Source organism: Mirounga angustirostris, unplaced genomic scaffold (assembly GCF_029215605.1).
Source record: "Mirounga angustirostris isolate CCGP_5_RB_7025 unplaced genomic scaffold, mMirAng1.0.hap1 SCAF_3, whole genome shotgun sequence".
NCBI classification, from domain to species: Eukaryota; Metazoa; Chordata; class Mammalia; order Carnivora; family Phocidae; genus Mirounga; species Mirounga angustirostris.
Genome location: NW_026991711.1, coordinates 86,777,856 through 86,799,815, shown reverse-complemented (window position 1 = coordinate 86,799,815; position 21,960 = coordinate 86,777,856). Strand labels below are relative to the sequence as shown.

The 21,960-nt window shown below is 47.5% G+C and overlaps 1 protein-coding gene across 1 annotated transcript in view; it reads left to right on the top strand.

Moving 5' to 3' along the window:
* The first annotated feature begins 1,353 nt into the window (after window positions 1–1,353).
* MYO7B (myosin VIIB) overlaps window positions 1,354–21,960 on the top strand; it is a 77,192-nt gene continuing 56,585 nt past the window's right edge. The window contains exons 1-7 of the mRNA XM_064585814.1: window positions 1,354–1,371; window positions 11,376–11,489; window positions 12,582–12,734; window positions 14,165–14,349; window positions 17,185–17,306; window positions 20,857–20,999; window positions 21,701–21,814. Of these exons, the coding sequence (XP_064441884.1) occupies window positions 1,354–1,371; window positions 11,376–11,489; window positions 12,582–12,734; window positions 14,165–14,349; window positions 17,185–17,306; window positions 20,857–20,999; window positions 21,701–21,814 (849 nt within the window). The remainder of the gene's footprint in view (window positions 1,372–11,375; window positions 11,490–12,581; window positions 12,735–14,164; window positions 14,350–17,184; window positions 17,307–20,856; window positions 21,000–21,700; window positions 21,815–21,960) is intronic.

Below are 21,960 nucleotides of genomic sequence, written 5' to 3'. Positions count from 1 at the left end.
AAGCCCAGGGCCCTGAGCATCAGTGGGAAGGTTGGGCTGCAGTGCCCCCGAGGACACCTTTCTTAGATTCTCAGCCTCTGTTTACCCCCAAACATCCCAGCCCAGGAGAACAGGGACAGGACCAGGACAGGAGGTACCATGCTCCTTTGGGGTTAGAGAGAAAAATGTAAGCTCAGACCTTACAAAGGAATCTATAATCTGATTTTGACCTTTGCACTGTAGGTGCTCAACAAATGTGGAAGACTTAGATTGTCATTAAACATATAAATGCCCATACACTAAATTCCAATTGGAATAAGAAAATTCTTTGTCCACCAGAACAGAGTAGCAAAAGGCTCTTTGTCATGTTCACCTGCTACTTACAGCCGTACTTTTCTCTTACCTCCCCACTCACTCTGCTCAGCCCAAACACGCTGACCCCAACATGGTTTGCACTTTTCCCTCTGACTTCGCTACAGTTGCACCATCCTTTGAGAAGGTCCTCCCTTCCTTCCACTGTGAGTTCTTACTCATGTTTTGAAGTCAGTGTCAAAGCCTCTCCAAGGGCATCATTCACAGTTTCATGAACAAGTATTTCCTGGGGGCAGGCCTGTGCTAGATGCAGGGAGCGCAGTGATGAACGAAACAGAGCCAGCACACCTCACACTGCTCACTACAGAGGAGGTAAAGTGCCTGGGCTCCAGGTCAGGATAGCTGCAGGCAGGGCCCCCCGACCTCCCTCCCCAGCCTGATGCAGCTAATCAGGCTTGCTAGAGTGCCCCCAAACCTCACGGGAGGCAGCCAGGTGCTAGGGGCAGGTTTGAAAGGAGGCAGTTCAGGGTTGGATTCCCAGCTGTGCTCCTAACTAACGGGGTCACCCGCCCTCTGTGGGGTCCCATGTAAGAAATGGGGGAAGACCTGTGTTTGAGGTGCTATGAGGTTCAGATAAAGGACATCACATGTCTCTAGCTACACTGGCTGTTTACCTCAGCATTCCCCATGGTGTGTGGGTGATGACTGGTTTTCACGGATGTCTGAGCAGATAAAATTTATGCTTCCGGATGACAGGGACTGTGTCTTAAGTATGTTCAAAACCACCCACACTCCCTATGTCAAGCCCAGTACTGAGTGCAAAATAGATCATCAGTAAAGATGAGATAAGATGGAAGAAACTGAGAAAGCACCTTCTCACACTTGGATGGGACTGTGACTTATTCACCCATGTATTCAAGAGTCATCACTTCTTGAGCCCGGTGCTCAGGGACATGCTGACACACTCGTGGCCCCTGCCCTCCGGGGCTCCAAGGCAGGGCCATGAAGACTGACATTCTGCTTTCTCTCTGCACGCAGGCTGGGAAGAGCTGCTGCCGCAAGATGTCGACCTTCCGGCTGGTAAGAATCGCACCTATCCCACCTAGGGTTTATCTGGAAAGTTACTAACGGCTAAGTCAAGTCATTCAGTGAGAGGCAATGAGGGCCCACAAGGAAAACATCCGAGGCAAGGGAGCACAAGGAACAAGACAGATTACATGGGGAGCACAAGGAACAAGACGACAGATTACGATACCTAAGAAAATGAGTTTGGCCAAGCTCTGGGCCTGGGCAGGCGGCCGCACTTGTGCTGTGATCCCTCACTTAGACCTAGGGCTCAGATGCCTTGACAAAGGGATTGCTCTTGTCTTGTCTCATTGCACCAGTTGCAAGGAGCTTACTTGGAGTGGATGGAAATCAAATACTGGGCCCAATGTCCACTTCGGGCTCTGCACCATCTTCCCTCAGCTCAGCAGACATATAAGGGCCTGCTCTATCACCGTGGCCAAGAGATGGCTCCATGTGGGAGCAAATGCTGAGACTCTGCCCTGCACTGGGGTTAGGGTGGGGGACACAGGCCTCCAGGCAGCTGGGGTGGTGCATGCAGGACAAGAGAACTTGAGGGCCCAGAGGAGAGCCCCCACCCCAACCCACCCTGAATTCCAGCCCAAACCCGGGAAAGCCAGATGGTGGAAATTCCTTTTTGATAAGAAAATGCCCCAAATATTCTTCTTCTGCATGCAAAGCCACAAAGTGGCCATTGTTTCCTCCAGCTGCTGGATCCACACTGCTGAATGGGGGCAGCATCCCCCAGCAACCAAGGGCTCCTGAAACCAAGCCCTCCAACTATCTGAGTTGAAGAACGGTGGCTAGGGTTGTTTTGTCTTTTTTTCGGAATAGAGATAGGCCGATTTAGGCTGGAGAGAGAACACACATGGTCTCAAAATTCAAATTGCAAGGACTTTTGGTAATCACAAACATTAGAACTTGGCACCATTTTGGAGCATGAGGAGCACGAGTTGTAAGGCAAAGCCAGGCTTATTTCACAAAGGGATACACTCATGGGAGGCATTAGTCCCAAGTGTCCCACTGGGAACATGACTAATTTCAAGCAGAGTTCAGAAAATAACTCTTGGAGGCATATTATTTTCAGTTGCCATTGTGGGCCTGTTCTGTCTTCTAAGATTGCAAGGTCCTTGGAAAGAGGGTGATAATCTGATTCAACAGTGATCCCTTCAGAGGGTCCAGTGACTCCTGACTGAGCTTATTCCTGACATATCATCCATCTGTGCTACTCCGTGCTGGGCACTAGTCAGGCTCCTGACCCATGTTACATTCCGTCTTCACAACAGCCCAGTGACGCTGCCCTGTTCAACAGATGAAGAAACCGATGCTCAGAAAGGTTAAGTGACTTGCCCAAGGCCATATAGCTCATGGAATGTAGAGTAGGGATGAGAACCCAGGTCTGTCTGACTTCAAAGGGGTTCTTAGTCTGCTCTGCAAAACCATGCCATAACAAAATACCATAACACATACCACAGACTGGGCCACTTAAACAGCACAAATTTCTTCCCTCACAGTCTTGGAGACTCTTGGAATCCAATATCGAGGTGCCAGCAGGGTTAGTGTCTGGTGAGACCTCTCTTTCTGCCTTGTAGACAGCCACCTTCTCCCATGGGCTTCCTTCTTTGCACACACTCACACACACACACACACACACACCTCTCTCTGATGTCTCTTCCTCTCCTAGAGACACCAGTCCTACCAGATTGGGGCTGTACCTCTTTGACCTCATTTAACCTTAATTACCTTTTTTTTTTTTTTAAAGATTTTTTATTTATTTATTTGAGAGAGAGAGAATGAGACAGAGCGAGTACATGAGAGGGGGGAGGGTCAGAGGGAGAAGCAGACTCCCCGCCGAGCAGGGAGCCCAATGCGGGACTCGATCCAGGGACTCCAGGATCATGACCTGAGCCAAAGGCAGTCGCTTAACCAACTGAGCCACCCAGGCGCCCAACCTTAATTACCTTTTTAAAGGCCCTATCTCCAAATACAGTTACATTGGGGGATAGAGCTTTGACATATGAATTTGGGGAGGACACAATTCCGTCTACTTTAATGTTTGCTTTAATCTCTATTGTTAAGAAAATGCAAACATATTGAATAACTACATCATGGAAAAAGTCTATTTTTTTGAAAGCAATTAGCAGCAGACCCCTTCCCCCACCCCCCCCCCGACCCCCTCCACCACCCGCCAACTGGCCCCAGGTTTGTAAACTCTTCTAATATAATTAAAATAGGGTTTGAGTTGGGAGAAATTTGATTTTCACACTTCAGAAGTGTAGCCAGGCCAGGAGTGAGGTGGGGGTTTCCCCAGCAGCAGCTGAAGGTTCCTTTCTCAAAGAAACTGGCTAACTTGCTGCTCTGGAAAATTCTGCCAGTTGCTTGCTGTGTGACCTTGGCCAAGCTTTCCGTTCTCTAGACCTTAGTTTTACCATCTGTCAGATGAACGTGGGGCTGCCCGAGACTTCTTGAGTGCCCTTTGTGACCTGATGATCCTTCCCAAGGGTGGGGAGACACAGCTACAGCTTCTGAGGTACGAAGACCACACCTGTTGCCCCGGTCAGCTGACACCCAGTCCTCCAGTCTTCCTCCAACCTGCTTCAACCGCCTCCTCCTGCCCCCTCAGGCTACCTCTTGGAGCCAGACCGGCCATGGTTCAAATCCCAACACTACCACTTCCATCTCTGTGGTGAGATAGGAATGATGACACCATTGTTGGGAGGGTTACACTGGATCATTGGAAGCCACATATAATCCCAAAGTTTGATAACAACTTTAGGACCGCTAGATGTTCTGAATGTGTACAGTGGGGGAGAGTGGTCTAGGCAAAGGAAACAGCATGCAAAGGCCCAGAGGGAACCAGGTCATGGTGCATCTGGGAAAGTACTGGGAGCAGATTGGTGTCAGGGCTACATCTGCTCTGTCCACAGTGGTGGCATGAGCCCCAGGTTGTACTGAGTGCTGCAAATGTGTCTGCTCCAAACCGGGATGTGCTGTAAGTTGAAAGCACATGCCAGATCCAAGGATTCAGCATGAACAAAGAATGTAAAACATCTCATTAACAATTTTTACATTGCTTACCCATTTAAATGATAATCTTTTGAATCTATTGGGTTAAATAACAACATTCATAAAATTAATTTCACCCATTTCTCTTTACATCTTAAATGTGGCCCCTTGACCATTTTCAATTTCATGTGTGGTTTGAACCCTGTTACTAATGGAAGCTCCGGCCTGGACCACACAGTAAGGATTTACAAATTATGCATTGTATACAGCATCCCTTTCTGGCAGCTGAGAGGATAGGATGAATGGATTGGGCTGGATCACTTGCCCTACCCCTGAGGTGGAAGAGATGGTACTCTCCAAGAACCCCATGAATTGGGGAGAGAGGAGTCCTCAAACAAAAATTGAAGACTTTTAAAGAGGATGATTTGATCTTGCATTGCCAATGTATTGTTTCAACCATTAGATTTTCCCTGATTTTGGCTTTGGGGATCCTATCATGTGGTAGCTGACTTAAGGAAGAACATGCAAATAGACCTCTCTTTGCCATGATCACCAGCTTCTCTACCCCCTACCCTATGGACAAGTGAGAAAACCCAGAACCTGGTGCTGCCACACATTCTGAACCACCCCAAGACCTTGGGCAGAGCATGGTCTTCAGTCACATTAATGAAACCCCATCTTCCTTCCAAATGAAACTATGAATGTTTACATACCTATGGGCAGAGGGGCTGGAAACCCTTCAATACACAATACTGGTTGGAAATATTTTGAAATTCAAAGCACCTCTCTGTTAGATTTGCCCAGTCCCAATGCATGAAGCCATAAACATTTGTTTGCTTGATGGTAGGTAAAGAGATCATACCTTGTCCTCAACCATACTTTATCAGATGGGGAGGTGGCACAATGACCAGGTACTGGGAGGCATTCCTGGGAAAAACAGGGTCTTTGGCACCAGCAGCAACCATGCCATCTGTCCCTGCAGAAGGGACAGGCTTCTGTGGATCTACTGATGGACCTGCACTGGAACTTAGACCAGAGACCTGCTGCTGGAGAGCCCTCGATGACCCATCTGACTCTCCATTTATCTAAGTACATGCAGACACAGACCATTTCTAGGGCCACCTCTTCCGCTATGGGAAGAGAAAGACATCACAAGTGGGCAGCCAGTATCAGGGCACGGTGCCTATTTCGGCAAGTAGGCCAACAGTCCACCCTTTTTGGGAGACATTAGTGTGAAGGACCAGGTCTCCAGGAACCAGATTGTTCATGGCTTTGGGTCTTTGAGCTTCCTTGCAGTAATTTCGGTCTCAGGCTGGGGCACGCCCACCTTCTCTCCAGCAAGAGCTCTTCCTGCAGCTAGTTGTCAGGTATTTCCCACCATGAAGAACAGCGAGGGCTCTGAGGACTCCGAGGATCTCCCCGCTCCCTGCAACTCCTCCTCTGTTTCTTAAATCTCAGTAGAGACTCTGACTTTCTTTGCAGCTGATAGCTGCTGCTAGTTCTCTTCTCCTTCATTCTTTTCCTGATTTGGCTGCTCTTGCACAGGTTTTCCTGCTGATCGTGGTCACGAAGAAGCTCTATTTTCTGCCACCTGGTTTCTCAGTTGTTTCCTAGGAGAGCTTTGGCCAAATAGAGGGAACAAAAGTCACATTCTTTGATTCTTCTTCCAGCCCGGGTCGGGCTCACGCCTCCTCACTAAGTCTGGCTCAGAAATGGTGTCTCTCCTTTTCATGTCTGGTTAATGTCTGGTTAATGTCAAGGTTAATGTGAGATGTTTGCTGTGAGATGCCCATCGTCTACCTTTGACTTTTCATCTTCTCGCTGTGGTGAGCTACCAGCCATTTCAGCTGCTCACTGCAATTCCATCGTCATTGTAAGAAAGCTTCTCCTGGGTCTCTGGGGTTTCTGATGTGATTTGATTAGTTCACTTAGCCCAGTACATTGCTCATGCTGGTTTTCTATATCCTACAGCAACTGTTCCTTGCTTTAATTTAGTTTTCATTTTAAATGGTATGACACACCATTAAAGAATCAGCCCCCCACTTCCTTTTCCTCAGAAGTGACCACTATCAAACCTTTCCCTCCATGTTTAGAAAGAACATGCTTGCAGTGCTATTTGAGTTTTTGGCTTCAGGCATCATCTATTACTGACTTCCCACCATGTAAGAAAGGCCTTAGCTCCTTGAGCCTACCCCCATCCTGGGCACTCAGAAGTATACTACCTGTGTCTCTGTCCTCCCCAAATTGTTAAACCTAGCTTTGATCAGATTTGTATACAGGGTTTACTTATTTTATCTAAGTAAATGCTACTCCCAGTTGAGCCAGCGGTGTACTCCTAGCACTGTGCTTTCCTTTGCTAGGCTTTATCATTGTCTTTTCTGTTTAGTTTAGTTTAGTTTAGTTTTCTGTGTATTTATCATGCCTTTAACCGCCAGCTTTCTCCCACATATGTCGGTCTACTCTCAAAATGTTCTGATTCATAGGGAGTTCAGCCAGTCTCATCCTCAGAAGGAAATCTCTCCCAGAGTTGCTGACTTGCAATACCTCAACTATATCTTCTACTTCTGAGGCACACATTGTTTAAAATTTATTTTATTTTATTTTATTATGTTATGTTAGTCACCATACATTACATCATTAGTTTTTGAAGTAGTGTTCCATGATTCATTGTTTGCATATAACACCCAGTGCTCCATGCAGCTAACCCATCCCTCCACTCCCCTTTCTCTCTAAAACCCTGTTTGTTTCTTGGAATCCATAGTCTCTCATGGCTCGTCTCCCCCTCCAATTTCTGCCCCCTTCATTTTTCCCTTCCTTCTCCTAATGTCCCCCATGCTATTCCTTATGTTCCACAAATAAGTGAAACCATATGATAATTGACCTTCTCTGCTTGACTTATTTCACTTAGCATAATCTCCTCCAGTCCCATCCATGTTGATGCAAAATTTGGGTATTCATCCTTTCTGATGGCTGAGTAATATTCCATTGTATATATGGACATCTTCTTTATCCATTCGTCTGTTGAAAGGCATCTCAGCTCTTTCCACAGTTTGGCTATTGTGGACATTGCTGCTATAAACATTGGGGTGCATGTGTCCCTTCTTTTCACTACATCTGTGTCTTTGGGGTAAATACCCAGTAGTGCAATTGCTGGGTCATAGGGTAGCTCTATTTTTAATTTTTTGAGGAACCTCCTCACTGTTTTCCAAAGTGACTGTACCAACTTGCATTCCCACAAACAGTGTAAGAGGGTTCCCCTTTCACCACAACCTCTCCAACATTTGTTATTTCTTGCTGAGGCATACATCTTGACATCATCTTGGGGTTTCCTTCACAGCCACCCTGAATATGCCTGCCTTTTGCCTCTCCTTTATACTGAATCCCTTTTCCTGGAACCGAGGTCTTTCTCTTGGTTTACTCCCTCATTTTGATCTAGCAGATCCTATAATACCTTGCTGAGAAAGGGCACATAGGAGGTAAATGTTTTTTAACAACTTTCATGTCAAATTTATGCTTGATGAAGTGTGGATGTCAGCTGGGCATAGGGTTCCATTACTGGATAGAATTTTCCCAGAGAATTGTGAAGATGTCTGTTCCACATTGTCTTCTGGCTTCCAGCATTGCTGTTGAGAAGTCTGATACCATTCTAATTTTTAAGCCTTTGTATAAAACTTATTTTTCTCTCTGAAAGCTTTCATGATTTTCTCTTTGTCCCAAGTATTTTGAAACTTCATGATCATGTGTGTTGGTGTGAATCTATTTTCATTCCTTGTACTATCCACTGAAGTTTGTTCCCCAATTTTTTTTTCCAGAAGGCTAATGGGAATAATATTACATCTTCAAAAATGCTTGTTACCTTTATATTCCAGTGAATGACAATTTGGGTAAAAAATTATTTGATTTCTTTTTCTTTTTTCTCCATTGTGGTAAAAAACACACAACATTAAATTTACCATCTTAACAAATTTTTTTTTTTAAGATTTTATTTGTTCATTTGACAGAGAGAGAGCACAAGTAGGCAGAGAGGCAGGCAGAGGGAGAGGGAGAAGCAGGCTCTCTGCTGAGCAGGGAATCCCATGCAGGGCTCGATCCCAGGACCCCGGGATCATGACCTGAGCCGAAGGCAGACGCTTAACGACTGAGCCACCCAGGCACCCCCGTCTTAACAATTTTTAAGCATACAGTTCGGTATTAAGTATATTCACATTGTTGTGAACGGATCTGAGAACTTTTTATCTTGCAAACTTGGAATTCGGTGCTCATTAAACACTGTTTTCCCTTCCTTCTCCAGCCTTTGGCAACCACCTTTCTACCTTCTGTTTCTATGATTTTAACTACTTTAGGTACTTTTTTTTTACATGCTGTATGATTCCATTTATATAACATTTAAAAATAGATAAAACTATTCTATGGTGTTAAAAGTCAAAGTAATGGCTACATTGGAGGAGGAGAAAGGGTGAGGCAGAGCAACTGGGAAGGAAGAGGTGGGGAACCTCTGGGATGCTGGTTATGCTCTATTTTTTTACCTTGATGACAATAATTGTGATAATTCCTCAAGCTGTATTCTTATGATGTGTGCACTTTTCTCTTATATGTATGACATTTAAAAGACTTTTCAAACCTTTAGTATGTTAATTTTTGTATATTTTTATTATCAACTTTCTTACTCACCTTTTGACAAATGGACCACCCAGGTTGATTTAACTTGATAAACTAAAAGGTAAAACTTCTGAACCTTCCCTTTCCTTTTCCATAACAATTTTTGTAGTATTGGAAGAGGAAAACTTGAAGACAAAAACAAGTGGATAGGAAACTGAGCCCTTTTTTCCTTTTGGTCCTATTGACCCTTAAGATTTTAAGTAACTGAGAAGAGCTGGGATTTGTACCAGAGTCAACCAAGCTAACCATCGTGGTAGATAGGGAGGAACTTTTTTGGATACTGATTAATACTGCATCAGGGTTCCAGTCTAAGCACATCTCTTCCATTAACAGCCGTAGGGTACCTTTTTGAAAAGAGAACTCAGAAAGTTGATTAACTTGGCGGAATCCAAAGCAAAACATCAGAACTTTTGCTTTTCCATTTTCCTATGAATTTCTCTTGATCTTTAGCGGCACCTAAACTGGCACCATCCTCTAGCATCTTCTTGCACCCTAAAGATGGGAACGCCCCCTCTAAATAGAAGGCAGAGAAGTTTGAGCACAGGACACTCTGCAGAAGCCCTCTCTGACGCACTAAGCCCTGAGGGTATCAATGCATATCCCTACTTTAGATACTTCTTATGAGTGAAATAATTCAGCATTTGTCCTTTTGTGACTGGCTTATCTCACTTAGCATAATGTCCTGGGGGTCCATCCACATTGTACCGTATGATAGGATTCCTTTTTTTTTTTTTAAGGCTGCATGATATTCCATTGTATGTATATATCACATTTTGTTTATTTGCTTATCTGTCAATGGACCCTTGGGTTGCTTTCACATATGGCTATTGTGAATAATGCTGCGATGCATGGGAGTACAAATATGTCTTCAAGATCTTTTTTTGAATTTCTTTGGATGTATACTCAGAGGTGGGATTGCTAGGTCATAGGGTAGTTCTATTTTTAATTTTTTGAGGAACTTCCATATTGTTTTCCCCAGTGGCTGCACCAGTTTACAATCCCACCAACAGTGTATAAAAGTTCCAATGTCTCTACATCCTCTCTAACACTTGTTGTTTTCTGCTCTTTTGATAGTGGCCATCCTAATAAGTGGGTTGCTCTTTTCTTGAGATCTTTGTAGGAGTGGTTCAGCCCTCACATAGGATTTGACTTTATCCTGAATTTTCTCCTTATAAGTGAACTTATCTTTTTGTCTGCCTACATCCTCAAAATTATTTCTTTATTTTTTAAGTTCAATAACCTTCACTAGTCTATGTCCTAGAGCTGATTTTTCTTTGTCTTTATTTCCTGGGACCCAGTGTGCTTTCAGTCCACAGATGCAAAGCTTCTTTTATTTCTGGAAAGTTGTCTTGAATTATAACTTTAAATAATCTTCCTGGGTTTTATTTCTAGTTACCTTCTTCGGGCACTTATGTGTATTTTTGTCCATCTTCCTTATCTATCTTTTTCTTCCTAATCCTCACTTTAAACATTTGTGTGTCCTTCTTCTCACTCTCTCCTCCTGTCTTCAGTGATCTTCACTGTGCTTTTAGTATAGTAGTGCTTGTTCCTCTGCTGTTTCCAATTCTGTTTTCGTTTCTGGTCCATGTTTATCTCTTTTCTTCCGTTTCTTTCTCGAGCTTTGCCAATTCACATCTCATCCTTTTCAGTTGTCTCAGCATCTGATTTCTGAGCTCTTGCTCCTGCTCTACTCTTTAATAAGGTTTTGGAAGCCATGGTGAAATACTTGGCCACAACTTTCCACTGTTGCATGGCAGTTTTGTTGGTTGGTTGGTTGGTTTTTCCCTGGTGAGAATAATTCACCTCCTCCTTTCCTCATTTTGGATTTCAGTATCTTTGTATGTAGACCTGTGCTGATTCCTTTTGGATTACTCCTCTTTGAATGGCGTGAGCTTTCTTGGATCAGAAGGAAGTTCATGTGGGTCAATGCCATGTTGCAGGCTAGCAGAAACCTAGTGAGAGTTTGGTCTTTGCTTCTCCCCACCCAAAGGGTTTGGGTGCTATAGAGCTATTCACAGGGCAAAGACTTTTTCCAACTCACAGTGGGACTGTTTTCCTACAAATATGGCTTGTCTGTTTCCTAGAACCAAGCAAGGCCAGGGAATCTTCCCCTGCTACCTCCCACCTCCCACTACCATCCTGGCAAGAGCAAGAGAGGGCAGGGAAGGAGGGAAGGAAGAAGAAGGAGAAGGAAAGATGAAGAGGAGCAGGAGGAAGGGGTGTGCAGGAGAGCGCACCCCAGCCACCTTGGGAGGTCCTGGTTGGAAGCGACAGCCCCCAGGAGAGGGTAAGTCTTGAGCAGGAAGGGGAATGTGGAGCAGGCATCTGACCACTGTCTTCTCTCTGCTCTCCAGGGTGACCATGTGTGGCTGAGCCCCCTCTCTGCCAACAAGACCGGTGTGGCCATCGGGTGCATTGTCAAGGAAACAAAGCCTGGCAAGATCTTGGTTGAAGATGATGAGGGCAAGGTCAGTGTGGCCAGGCTGTCTAGGGGCTCAGGGCCCACTCCTATCCCCATCCCTCCAGGGCCCTGAGCCCCTCTCCTCTTCTGGTGCTGCTCCCCAACACCAGGGGTTCCAGGGCCCAAGTGGGGGGATTCTACCTGGCAGGACAGACCACAGTGGGGTCTTGTCATGGTAAACATCATGGGTCTGTCTTGGGGAGTGTTTCTATAATCAAAGAGCAGGGAGCAAGTTGGTAGTTGGAAAACTTGGCCAATTAGGGGAGCAGGAAGGAGTGAAGTGAGGAAGGGTCTGTGGCAGAGAGGAGAGGGCGGCAGAAAGCGGGTTTGCAAAGTAAAGAGGGTGAGCTGGAAGGACAAAAAGGAGAAATGGAAAGGTGTTCAAGAAAGATACATGGCGAAGAGGCCCCAGAATGTGAGGAGGAAGGGGATGAGGCTCAGCTCATGCTGAACAAAACAGCCCAGGTGAGAGAGAAGTGGGAAGCTGTGGTGGCCTGCAGGGCTGCAGCTCAGCCTCCTGGGGTTGGGGGAGCAAGCCCGGCCAAGCACAGTGCCCTGGGGAAGGGCATGCAGTGTGAGGGGTCCAGCTGGTCCCTTTAGTCCTCCTCATGCTGACCGCTTTGCTGAGGTGCTACAGCAGGGGGCATGTGGAAATTTGGCCTCGAGGGAGAAGATTCTAGGCTGTGACCTGTGAGCTCCATATTAGGGAAGCCAGGAAAAGATGAACAATAATATCTTCTATTTGCAAAATGATGTTTTCTAGTTTAAAAAGCACTTTTACTTGCATGCTCTTATTCTAACAATTTGTGAGGCCCCCAGCTGCAAACTGTCCCTGATCCTAATCACAGCCAAATCTGACTTCTGGCTACAAGTTCCTCTGACCCTGGTCTGAAACGTGCCATTAGCCCCAGCTATACACTGACCCGTGGCTCTGGACACATTCTTTCTCCGACCCCAATCTGCCCTGATCCTGCCTCAGGTTTCCCTTGACCTCTGCCAGAGACTAGTCAAGCCACCAGGTCAGCTGATCTGCTGGGAACTTGGAGAAGAGGAGCAGCGGTTGGCTGCCCTTCAGGGGAGTCTGTGTCCTTTGTTCCAGGAACACTGGATCCGAGCAGAGGACCTTGACACCCTCAGCCCCATGCACCCCAACTCGGTGCAAGGCGTGGACGACATGATCCGCCTGGGGGAGCTGAACGAGGCAGGCATGGTGCACAACCTCCTGATCCGCTATCAGAAGCACAAGATCTATGTGAGTCCCCCATTCCCACCCCCCAGCCAGGGGGTTCGGTCCACAAGCACTGACCTCCTGGCTGGGGGGGCGGAAAAAAACCAGGCACTGTGGGTTTGGAGCCAGGCACAGCTGGTTCAGTCCCCACTGCCCATGCCCTCACTACATGAGATGGGCAAGGAACAAGGAACTTAACGCTTCTCCATCTCTGCTCCCTGATCCAAAATGAGTAGGTGATAATACTTTTGAGGTCTCAGAAAGCTGATGTGTAGCATGCCAGCACAGTGCCTGGCACACAATAGGTGCTCAGTAGAAGGCCTGCTCGGATGGCCAAATGGACCGGAGGCTGTGGGGGTAGGCATTGTCTGCCTGGCCCCTTCCTAGGCATGTGGCAGAGACAGAGTCACCAGGCAGAAGACCCCTGTCCCCCTGTGAAATGAGTCTTGTGATGGCCAGAAGGGCTGTGTGGGTAGATGTGGGTCCTTCTCCCAAAGCCTGGCAGTGGATGGGAGGTTCACCCCAGCCCTAAGGCTCGCATCCCTGTTCCAATGCAGATATTCCCAGGAGAGGCAGCATTCAAAACTGACACCAGCCCTGCCTTAACTGGGTGTGGCCTAGGAAGTCACTGCCTGCCTGGGGCCTCTCCTGGAGAGAGGTGGCTGGGGTGGCTCTGGGCAGCCTTTCTAGAATGATCAGAGCAGTGGGAGAATGAGCAGTGGACCCCAAAGAGAGGGGAGGGCTGGTCAGGAGAGTGAGGAGGCCCTGCAGGAGAGAAGGGACAGGGCACGCTGAGTCCACTCTGCCTGAATGTGAGTCAGAGCTCCTGGGACTGATAACGCCAATAAGCTAAAATGAGCTTATCCTTTATCCTTTCCGAAGAGCTTATGCTTGCATTCTTTTATCTGGTTGTCACAGTCCTTGGAGTCAGAGAGATTGAACTCTCCATTCTTAAAATGAAAACTAGGATGTGGATAATTATGTGACTTGATGAGGTGGCTATCCCTGTCTCATCCCCAGAGGGGCAGTCGGGCACCTCGGGGGCTCCAGATGAGCAGGTGGTCCTGACCGGGGATCCTAGGAGGGATCAGTGGAGGCTACCGTTGTTGGCCAGCCTCATGGAGGCCCCTGTGGGAGGCAGGTGAAGACTCATAAAGTCAGCCTATTTTTATTGAGCCTTCTAAATACCAGACAGAATGTTAAACATTTAACATAGAGCACCTCATTTAATCTTTGCCCCCAGCTCTCATTCATAGTGAACACCCCCATCTTTCCAAAGGGAGGATCTGAGCAGCTGAGCGTCTTGTCTCCCCGGCCCAGAATCAGACCCCACTTCCCCGCCAGGCTCAGCCAGGCCTGGTAGCCCTCAGTGGGTTGCACCCCAGGCCAAGGTCAGGCCCGGGCAGTGTGGGCCTTCAGAGCAGAGGGCACTAACCATCTGCTCCCATCCCCAGACCTACACAGGCTCCATCCTGGTGGCCGTGAACCCATTCCAGGTGCTGCCCCTCTACACCCCGGAGCAGGCGCAGCTGTATTACAATCGCCACATGGGCGAACTCCCCCCACATGTCTTTGCCATCGCCAACAACTGCTACTTCAACATGAAGAGGAACAGAAGGGACCAGTGCTGCATTATCAGGTGGGGGTCAGGCTCCCCACATTCCTGGGGGGGTCAGATGGGCCGGGCACGGCCCTGAATGTCTAGCAAAGCAGGGAGCATCTCCTCTCCCTAAACCTCTCCCAACGAGCCCCCGGTTGGCCTGTTTTATTTAGGGGCTCCCCTTCAGCAGCAAATACCCCAGCTGGCTGCCCCTGGCCCCTACTGCCCCTCCAGCCTGACAAGTCCCTCCAGGGCTTCCTTCTTGCAGAACCTGCTCTTCCACTGTATTAGCAGAGCCTGGACTGACCTGCCCTCAGTGAATATTTCCTGACAAAGGAAGGAAAAATGGGATAGGCACATTGAATGGCACCCAGAATAGATGCTAGGGGGCTCAGGGGTCAAATAGGAGAGGTCTCACTAAAAAAAAAAAAAAAAAAAATCTCTGGGCAGGCCTCACGTGAGGACAGGGGTAGCAGCAGGTCCAGGGGCCAGCTCTCAGGTTGCTGGGGCCCAGGAGGGACATGTCTTCCTCCAGTCCAGATCCTGACCCTGCTTCAAAGACCCCCTGCCTGGCGGGGCCTGGCCTCCCTGCTTCCTGCACAGGCCCTCCTGGTAAGGAAGGAAGGGAGGGAGAGGGAAAGGAAGGAGGAGGTGGAATTTGCCTCCAGGCCACATTGCTTGGAGCTATAGTAGAGTCGTTCATTCATTCCTTCATTCCTTCATTCACTCATTTGAGGTCCCACAGTGCTCCAGTTGTACACCCCGCATTGTACTACCGTGGGGAGACAGCAGCAAATGAAAGGGACTAAAATCCCTGCCTCATGGAGCTTACATTCTAGAAGGGGAGACACACAGGTGATAAATAATCCAAATTTTCAGGCAGGTAATGAAAGCTTTGAAGAACAGCACTGCAGGGCAAGAGGAAAGACCATGATGGGGCTGCTGCTTTAGGTGGAGGGCAGATGAAGCATGGCCTCTGCACGGGATGATGGCACGGAGACCAGAATGAAGTCCTATAGCATAGATGATCACATTTATTGTTCTCAACAACCCTCTGAAGTAGATACTCTTATTCCTGTTTTACTGTTGCGGGCGGCGTGGTACTTAGCACCACGGAGGCTGAGATCCTTTCCCAGACACACAGCTGTTAAGTAGGGAATTCAAACCCAGGGCACTGGAAAGAAGACCGAGAGGTGTCCTGGGGTGACTTCCACTTCTTGGGAAGTGAATGGAGTTATACGCCAAGGAGGGCTGGTGCTCTGTCTCCCTCCCGGGCTCTGCCTCTCCACTCCGTATGCTCCCAATGTGCCCCGTCACCCACCCACCCACCCCAGGAATGGGAGGACCAGCCTCACTGCAAGAGGCCTCCCGAGCAGAGCTGGGCCCCAGGCTGGCCTGGAAGCTCACCGGGCCAGCCTTCACCTCCAGGACAGCAGTGGCTCAAGAAGAGGGCAGAGCACCCTGATCTGTGGCTTTTTGCATGAACAGAACATCACTCTGAGTCAAACTGCCTTCTCTTCCTGCCCTTGCCTCCCCCGAGGCCATAAGAAAAGCCATAAGCAAGTCACCTCCGCTCTGCCCACAGGATCCTGTCTCTACCTCGGAGGGTTGTTTGGGGAACTTATGTTCGAGGCAGGCAGTGGAGGTTTGTTGATTGGACTGACTTGGCTGGCATAGTAATTGTGAACATTTTTGATCAAAACTTTTCTTAAAATGAATACTGTCAGATGAAACAGTATTTGTCTGGGATTTGCTTCAAAATAGTACAGGATGGGAAACAAAATGGGCCAGGAGTTAAAGCTGGAAATGGGACTGTGAGAGCTCATAATGCAAACCGTAAGGTGCAGGAATCTCCTGGGGATCTTGTGAAAATGCAGATTCTGACTGAGCAGAGCTGGGTAGGCCTAGGAGTCTGCATTTCTAACCAGGTGACAGGCATTGCTTTTATTAGCAAGACACTATTCAGCCTCCATTTGTAATGTTTGACATCTCCCATAATGAAAAATAATTTACCCAAAAGTGACATGCAAGCCTCAATAATAATACAGTAATCACTACAAACCCGAGTGTGTGCGATATGCCAGACACGAGTATATTTTTAACTTCATTAAACTCCCTAAGGAACTTCTAAAAACTAGTTTTCATACCTCACCATTATGAAATTAATATATCTTCAATATGAAAATTTTATAAAATTTCAGAAAAATATTCTCAGAAAAAATTCCTAGATACTTTTGGAAGAAAAAGCTTCCCCTATCCACTTAGTTAAAATTCTACTGAATAGTAAGGACATTTGTCACTTTACTGTGCTTAATAAGCATTGTCCATGTAATTGAGAGCTCTGTATAGACTTGGTTCTAATGGCTGCATGATGTTCTCTGACCGGAGGGACCATAACTAATCGTCCCCCTTTATGTTACTTCTGATTTTCCTCAATTGTTGGTTGTTTTTAAGATTTTATTTTTTTTTTACATAATTTCTACACCCAACGTGGGGCTCAAACCTACAACCCGGAGTCGCAGTCTCCCCTCTGGCCCACATAAACTCACGGCTCATAAAGAGGATGTTATATCAAGATATTGCATCGTCTGGTCCTGTTCATTCATCTGTAGTTACTGAGCCCTGGGCCGGTGACACTGGAATAAACCAGATACAACCACGCTCAAGGGGCTCACATCCAAGGCAGGGCAGAAAAGAGGAACACAGCAATAACTAATACGGTGTATTAGTTAGTAATGCGGTGGGACTTGTGCACAGGGAGGGGGAGTTCCCATTCAGACCTGAAAGCGGGCCTGTGGGGGGTTTGCAGAATAGCCTAGGGTATTGAAGACATGGCTGTTTGACAGACTGACGCCCTGAGGGTCCTCTTTGCAGTGGGGAGTCTGGGGCAGGGAAGACGGAGACCACCAAGCTCATCCTGCAGTTCCTGGCCACCGTCAGCGGCCAGCATTCGTGGATTGAGCAGCAGGTCCTGGAGGCCAATCCCATCCTGGAAGGTGAGTGGTCACCCTCAGGAGCAGCCCCTCCCCTGGCCCTCCAGGGCTGGAACCTTCCTACCAGGAGGTGCCCGTGGGGAGGGAGAGGATCGTACCCTTTCTGCGACTTCTCGGATCCCTCAGGACAGGAAAAACCAGCATGGGGTGGATGGTAGTTGGGGGTTCCCAGGAAGCATGAAGGGACAAAACTGATGACCCTACAAGCTTTCACTAAGTGTGTTTTCCACAGGATCAAGACAAGTATTCCTTTTAAATAAGGACCCTGAGATGAAATTGGTTTGGGAAATGCTGGGTGTGTCCACTTGGGTCACCTGTGAGGCAGTTGATAAGCTGGTGTTAAGACTGCAAGAGGTTGGCTGAAGGGTACCCCTGAGCAAGACGAAGGGGGAAGTGGCAGGAACAAGCAGGAAAAGCATCCTGACTGGGGTACCTGTAGGACACTCAGGAAAGGGAAGAGTGGAATTGGCAGGATGAGGTTCAAGCTGTGTGCAGATCTGTTGGGGTCTTGGCTAGCCCAAGGGGGAGCTCAGAGCAGAGTGCCCATTAAAGGAGGCCTGCATTGGGTGCAATGCCAAGCCCATGCCCCCTCGCTCAGTCTCTGGTGGGGGCAGCCCAGAAATGTGTGACTTGGACCCCCAGTGACCAGCCACGGTCAGCGCGTTTTCTCTGTTTCTTTATAACACAGGTATGCTTTACATACAGTACAAGTTCACCTTTTTCAATATACAGTATGAGTTTTGACAAACTCATACAGTCATAGAATGCCCATCTTAGTCATGTATGGAATGTTCCTATCAGCCCCAAACCTCCCTTCCCTTGTAGTCAACTCTCTTCCCAACCCCAACCTTTGGCAACCACTGATTTGTCTATTTTCCCCTCGATACAGCTAACCCTTGAGCAATGAGGGTTTGAATTGTGCAGGTCCACTTACATGTAGACTTTTTTTGATAAATTCTTTTCTCTAGATTACTTTATTGTGAGAAGACAGTACACGATACATACAACATACAGAATGTGTTGACTATGTTATCAGTAAGGCTTCCAGTCAACAGTGGGCCATCAGTAGTTAAGTTCTGAGGAGTCAAAAGTTATACACAGGTTTTCAACTGCACGGGGAGTTAGCACCCTTAACCCCCACATTGTTCAAGGGTCAACTGTAGTTTTATCTTTTCCAGAAGGTTATATAAATGAAATCATATGGTGTGCCGTCTTTTGGGTCTGCCTACTTTTGTTAGCATAATGCATCTGGGATTTTTTAAGCCGTTGTCTGCATCAATAATTCATTTCTTTTATAGACATAGAAGTGTCACAGTTTGTCTATTCACCAGCTGAAGGACACCCGGGTTGTTTATAGTTTTTAGTGATTATGAATAAAGCTTTACAGACAGTTGCGTACAGGTTTTGGTGTGAACATGTGTTTTTCTCCTGAATAAACATGTTAGGCATGAAATTTTGGGTCAGATGGTGAGCCATTTACCTTTGTCACAAACTGTCAAAATGTTTCCCAAAGTGGCTGTACCATCTTGCAGCAAAATATGAGAGTCCTGGTCGCTCCACGTCTTCGCCAGCACCTGGTACTGCCAGGGTGTTGGTTTGCTACCGCAGGGGGCGCAGAGTGGTGTCTCACCATAGCCTTAATTCAAGTTTCCCTAACAGCTAATGGCATCTTTTCATGGGCTTATTTCCTATCTGTGTATCTTCTCTGTGTCTATTCAAACCTTTTGCCCATTTTTAAATTGAGTTGATTCCTTATTAATGATTTATGAGTTCTTTATATCTTCTGGATACAAGCCCCTTATAAGATACGTGTTTTGCAAATATTTTGCAGTTTGTCCCTTCATTCTTTCAACAGGGTCTTTTATAGGCCAGAAGTTTCTGATTTCCATAAAGTTCGATTTATTTTTGTTTCTGTTATTGATCATGCCTTTGGTGTCGTATTTAAGAAATCTTTGGGGCACCTGGGTGGCTCAGTAGGTTAAGCATTCAGCTCTTGATTTTGGCTCGGGTCATGATCTCAGGGTCGTGAGATCGAACTCCGTGTCCCGCTCCGCTAAATTCTCTCTCTCCCTCTGCCCCTCCCCCTTCCCTCTCTAAAAAAAAAAAAAAGAAAAAGAAAGAAATCTTTGCCTAATCCAGAGATTTTCTTTTATGTTTTCTTCTAGATGTGGTGCAGTTTTAGCTTTTACATTTAGGTCCGTGATCTATTTTGTGTTGATTTTTTCTACAGTGCAAGGTATAAGTCGAGTTTCTGCTTTTTTCTCATTTTTTCCCTTCCCTTTCTTTTCTTCTTTTCTTTCAGAAGGCTATCCAATAATTTCAGCCCCATTTGTCAAAAAGACTATTCTTTCTCCATTGAGTGGCCTTTGCACCTTTGTCTAAAATCAGTTGGCCATCCATGTGTGGGTCTGTTTCTGGATTCTCTATTCTGTTCTGTTGCTCTCTGAATACCCTTCTGCCAATGCCACACTGTCTGGATTTCTGTAGCTTAGTTCTATGGCTTAGTCAGTTTTTCAATCATGACCCCCAGTTTTGTTCTTCCTTTTCAAAATTGGCCATTGTAGGTGCTTTACCTTTCCATATACATTTCAGAATCAGCTTGCCGATTTCTACCCAAAGGGGCCTACGTCAGGCTCTTTCTTGAAGAGAGATCTGCCACTGGGTTCAACAATATGAAGTAGGTTTCCCAAGCATAGCTAGTCCCTATAGGAGCCTCTGCTGTCTGTCAGGATACCTCAAGGCGGACACCAAGGAACACTTTTCCTTTTCTCATGGGACTAATGCTGTATGGTGGTATTGTCAACCTGCATCCCAACCCACCACTGGGTCATGAAATCAGTCTTTTAGGACAAATTAAATTGCATAGAATAGAAAATACCCCAGTGCATCGTTCTTGGTCAGAACCAGTACTGAATATTTTCTTTTACTAATGTGTGCAGGTGGGGTATGTATGCAGTAAGACGCAATGCAAAGGGTCTTTCTTATTGTGGCTCAAATCAGCTTGCAGAAACAGCTCTATGAAATGCACTTTGGATCATGCTGCAATCCAGATGCCTTCTGCTCTGACCTCCTCCTCTGAGCCTAGTCCCTGCCAGCTGTTGCTATTCTCCCTGCAAGCTTGCCCTCTCAAAGCCAGCCCCAGCTTCAGACTGAGCAATCTTTCTAAAATACAAATCTGTTCCCACACTCCCTCCGAAGCTTTCCTGCCTCCCCCATCACCCACAGACTAATTCTAAACTTCTTAGCCTGGCATTCAAGGCTCTATGCTACTAACTAGTTCCATCTATCTTCCACTGCTTTCCTCCTGTATTTTATGCTCCAGCCAAACTTCCCCCCTGCAAATACACCCCATGCTTACTGACATCTGCGCCTTTACTTGCACTTTGTCTTCCTCTCGGCATACTCTTGGCTGTCATCACTTTCTAGTGCAACACTACCCATCCTTCAACTCTGGGCTCAGCCACCTCCTCTCAGAAGCCTTCCCAGATGATCCCACTCAAAGTAAATCTTCTCTTCTCTGCTCCCATCATGGGCATCACCTTCTGGCCCTCAGCCTTCGGAAATGCCAAGACAATCCGAAATGATAACTCAAGCCGCTTTGGGAAGTATATTGACATCCACTTCAACCCCAGTGGGGTGATCGAGGGTGCACGCATCAAGCAATTTCTGCTGGAGAAGTCCCGGGTCTGCCGGCAGGTGAGGCCTCCCTCTGCTGCACTGGTCCTGGGGAAACCTCCACCCATCCCGGGACCGGGAGCCAGGGAATGAAGAGGCTTCCCAGAGAGGCTCCCTCCCATCACTCTCACACCTCCCCAGGGACCTCCCCAAACCTCCATTGGTCTTAGTTTGCTGCCACTGAACCCTGGCCTTACCCTGAGATGGCCAAGGATCCCTAGAATGGGATAATGATGGTCCTTTCCCAGTATTCAAGAAAAAGAAATGATGACATTTTCTGTTTTGAATTTTCCATCCACATCATGTTCTACATTCTTTGGTGCTTACTACCCACCTCTACCAGAATTAATTTTAAGGCCAGGACAGTCACCAGCTAAGGAACTGGATCCTGGCATCACTCGCAGCTTGCAACTTAGGCAAGATGTCTTCAGAGCTGGGAAGAGCAGTGGAGTTGCAGGGAAGCGCCTGGGAGCCATGTGTTTGCTGGGCTTGGTGGGTGGCCTCTAGCACAGGACTGTGGGCATGAGCTGGCCTTGGAGGCCCAGAATGAGGACATCCACAGAGCTAAACGACCCTTGGGTCAATGCCAGAGCCACATCTGGTTGACAGACCTTGGAGCAGAAGCTGGGACAGTGCTGGGGGTGGGGGGTGGGGTGCAGTCCTGAAGCCCGGCAGCCTCAGGGGAATGTTTACCAGGCTCTCTGCAACACCTTCCCCACCAGGCCCCGGAGGAGCGGAACTACCACATCTTCTACTCCATGCTCATGGGGATGAGCTCTGAGGAGAAGCAGCTGCTGAGCCTGGGGACGCCCTCCGAGTACCACTACCTGACAATGGTGAGGCCCGCGCCGCCCGCCCCTGTCCTCCCCGCCCCTCCTCTCTCTGGTTCACCTCTCCCCGCCCCGCCCCTGCCCTCCTCGCCCCGCCTCTCTCCGGTCCACCTCTCCCGCCCCACCCCTGCTCTCCTCGCCCCCCGCCCGGC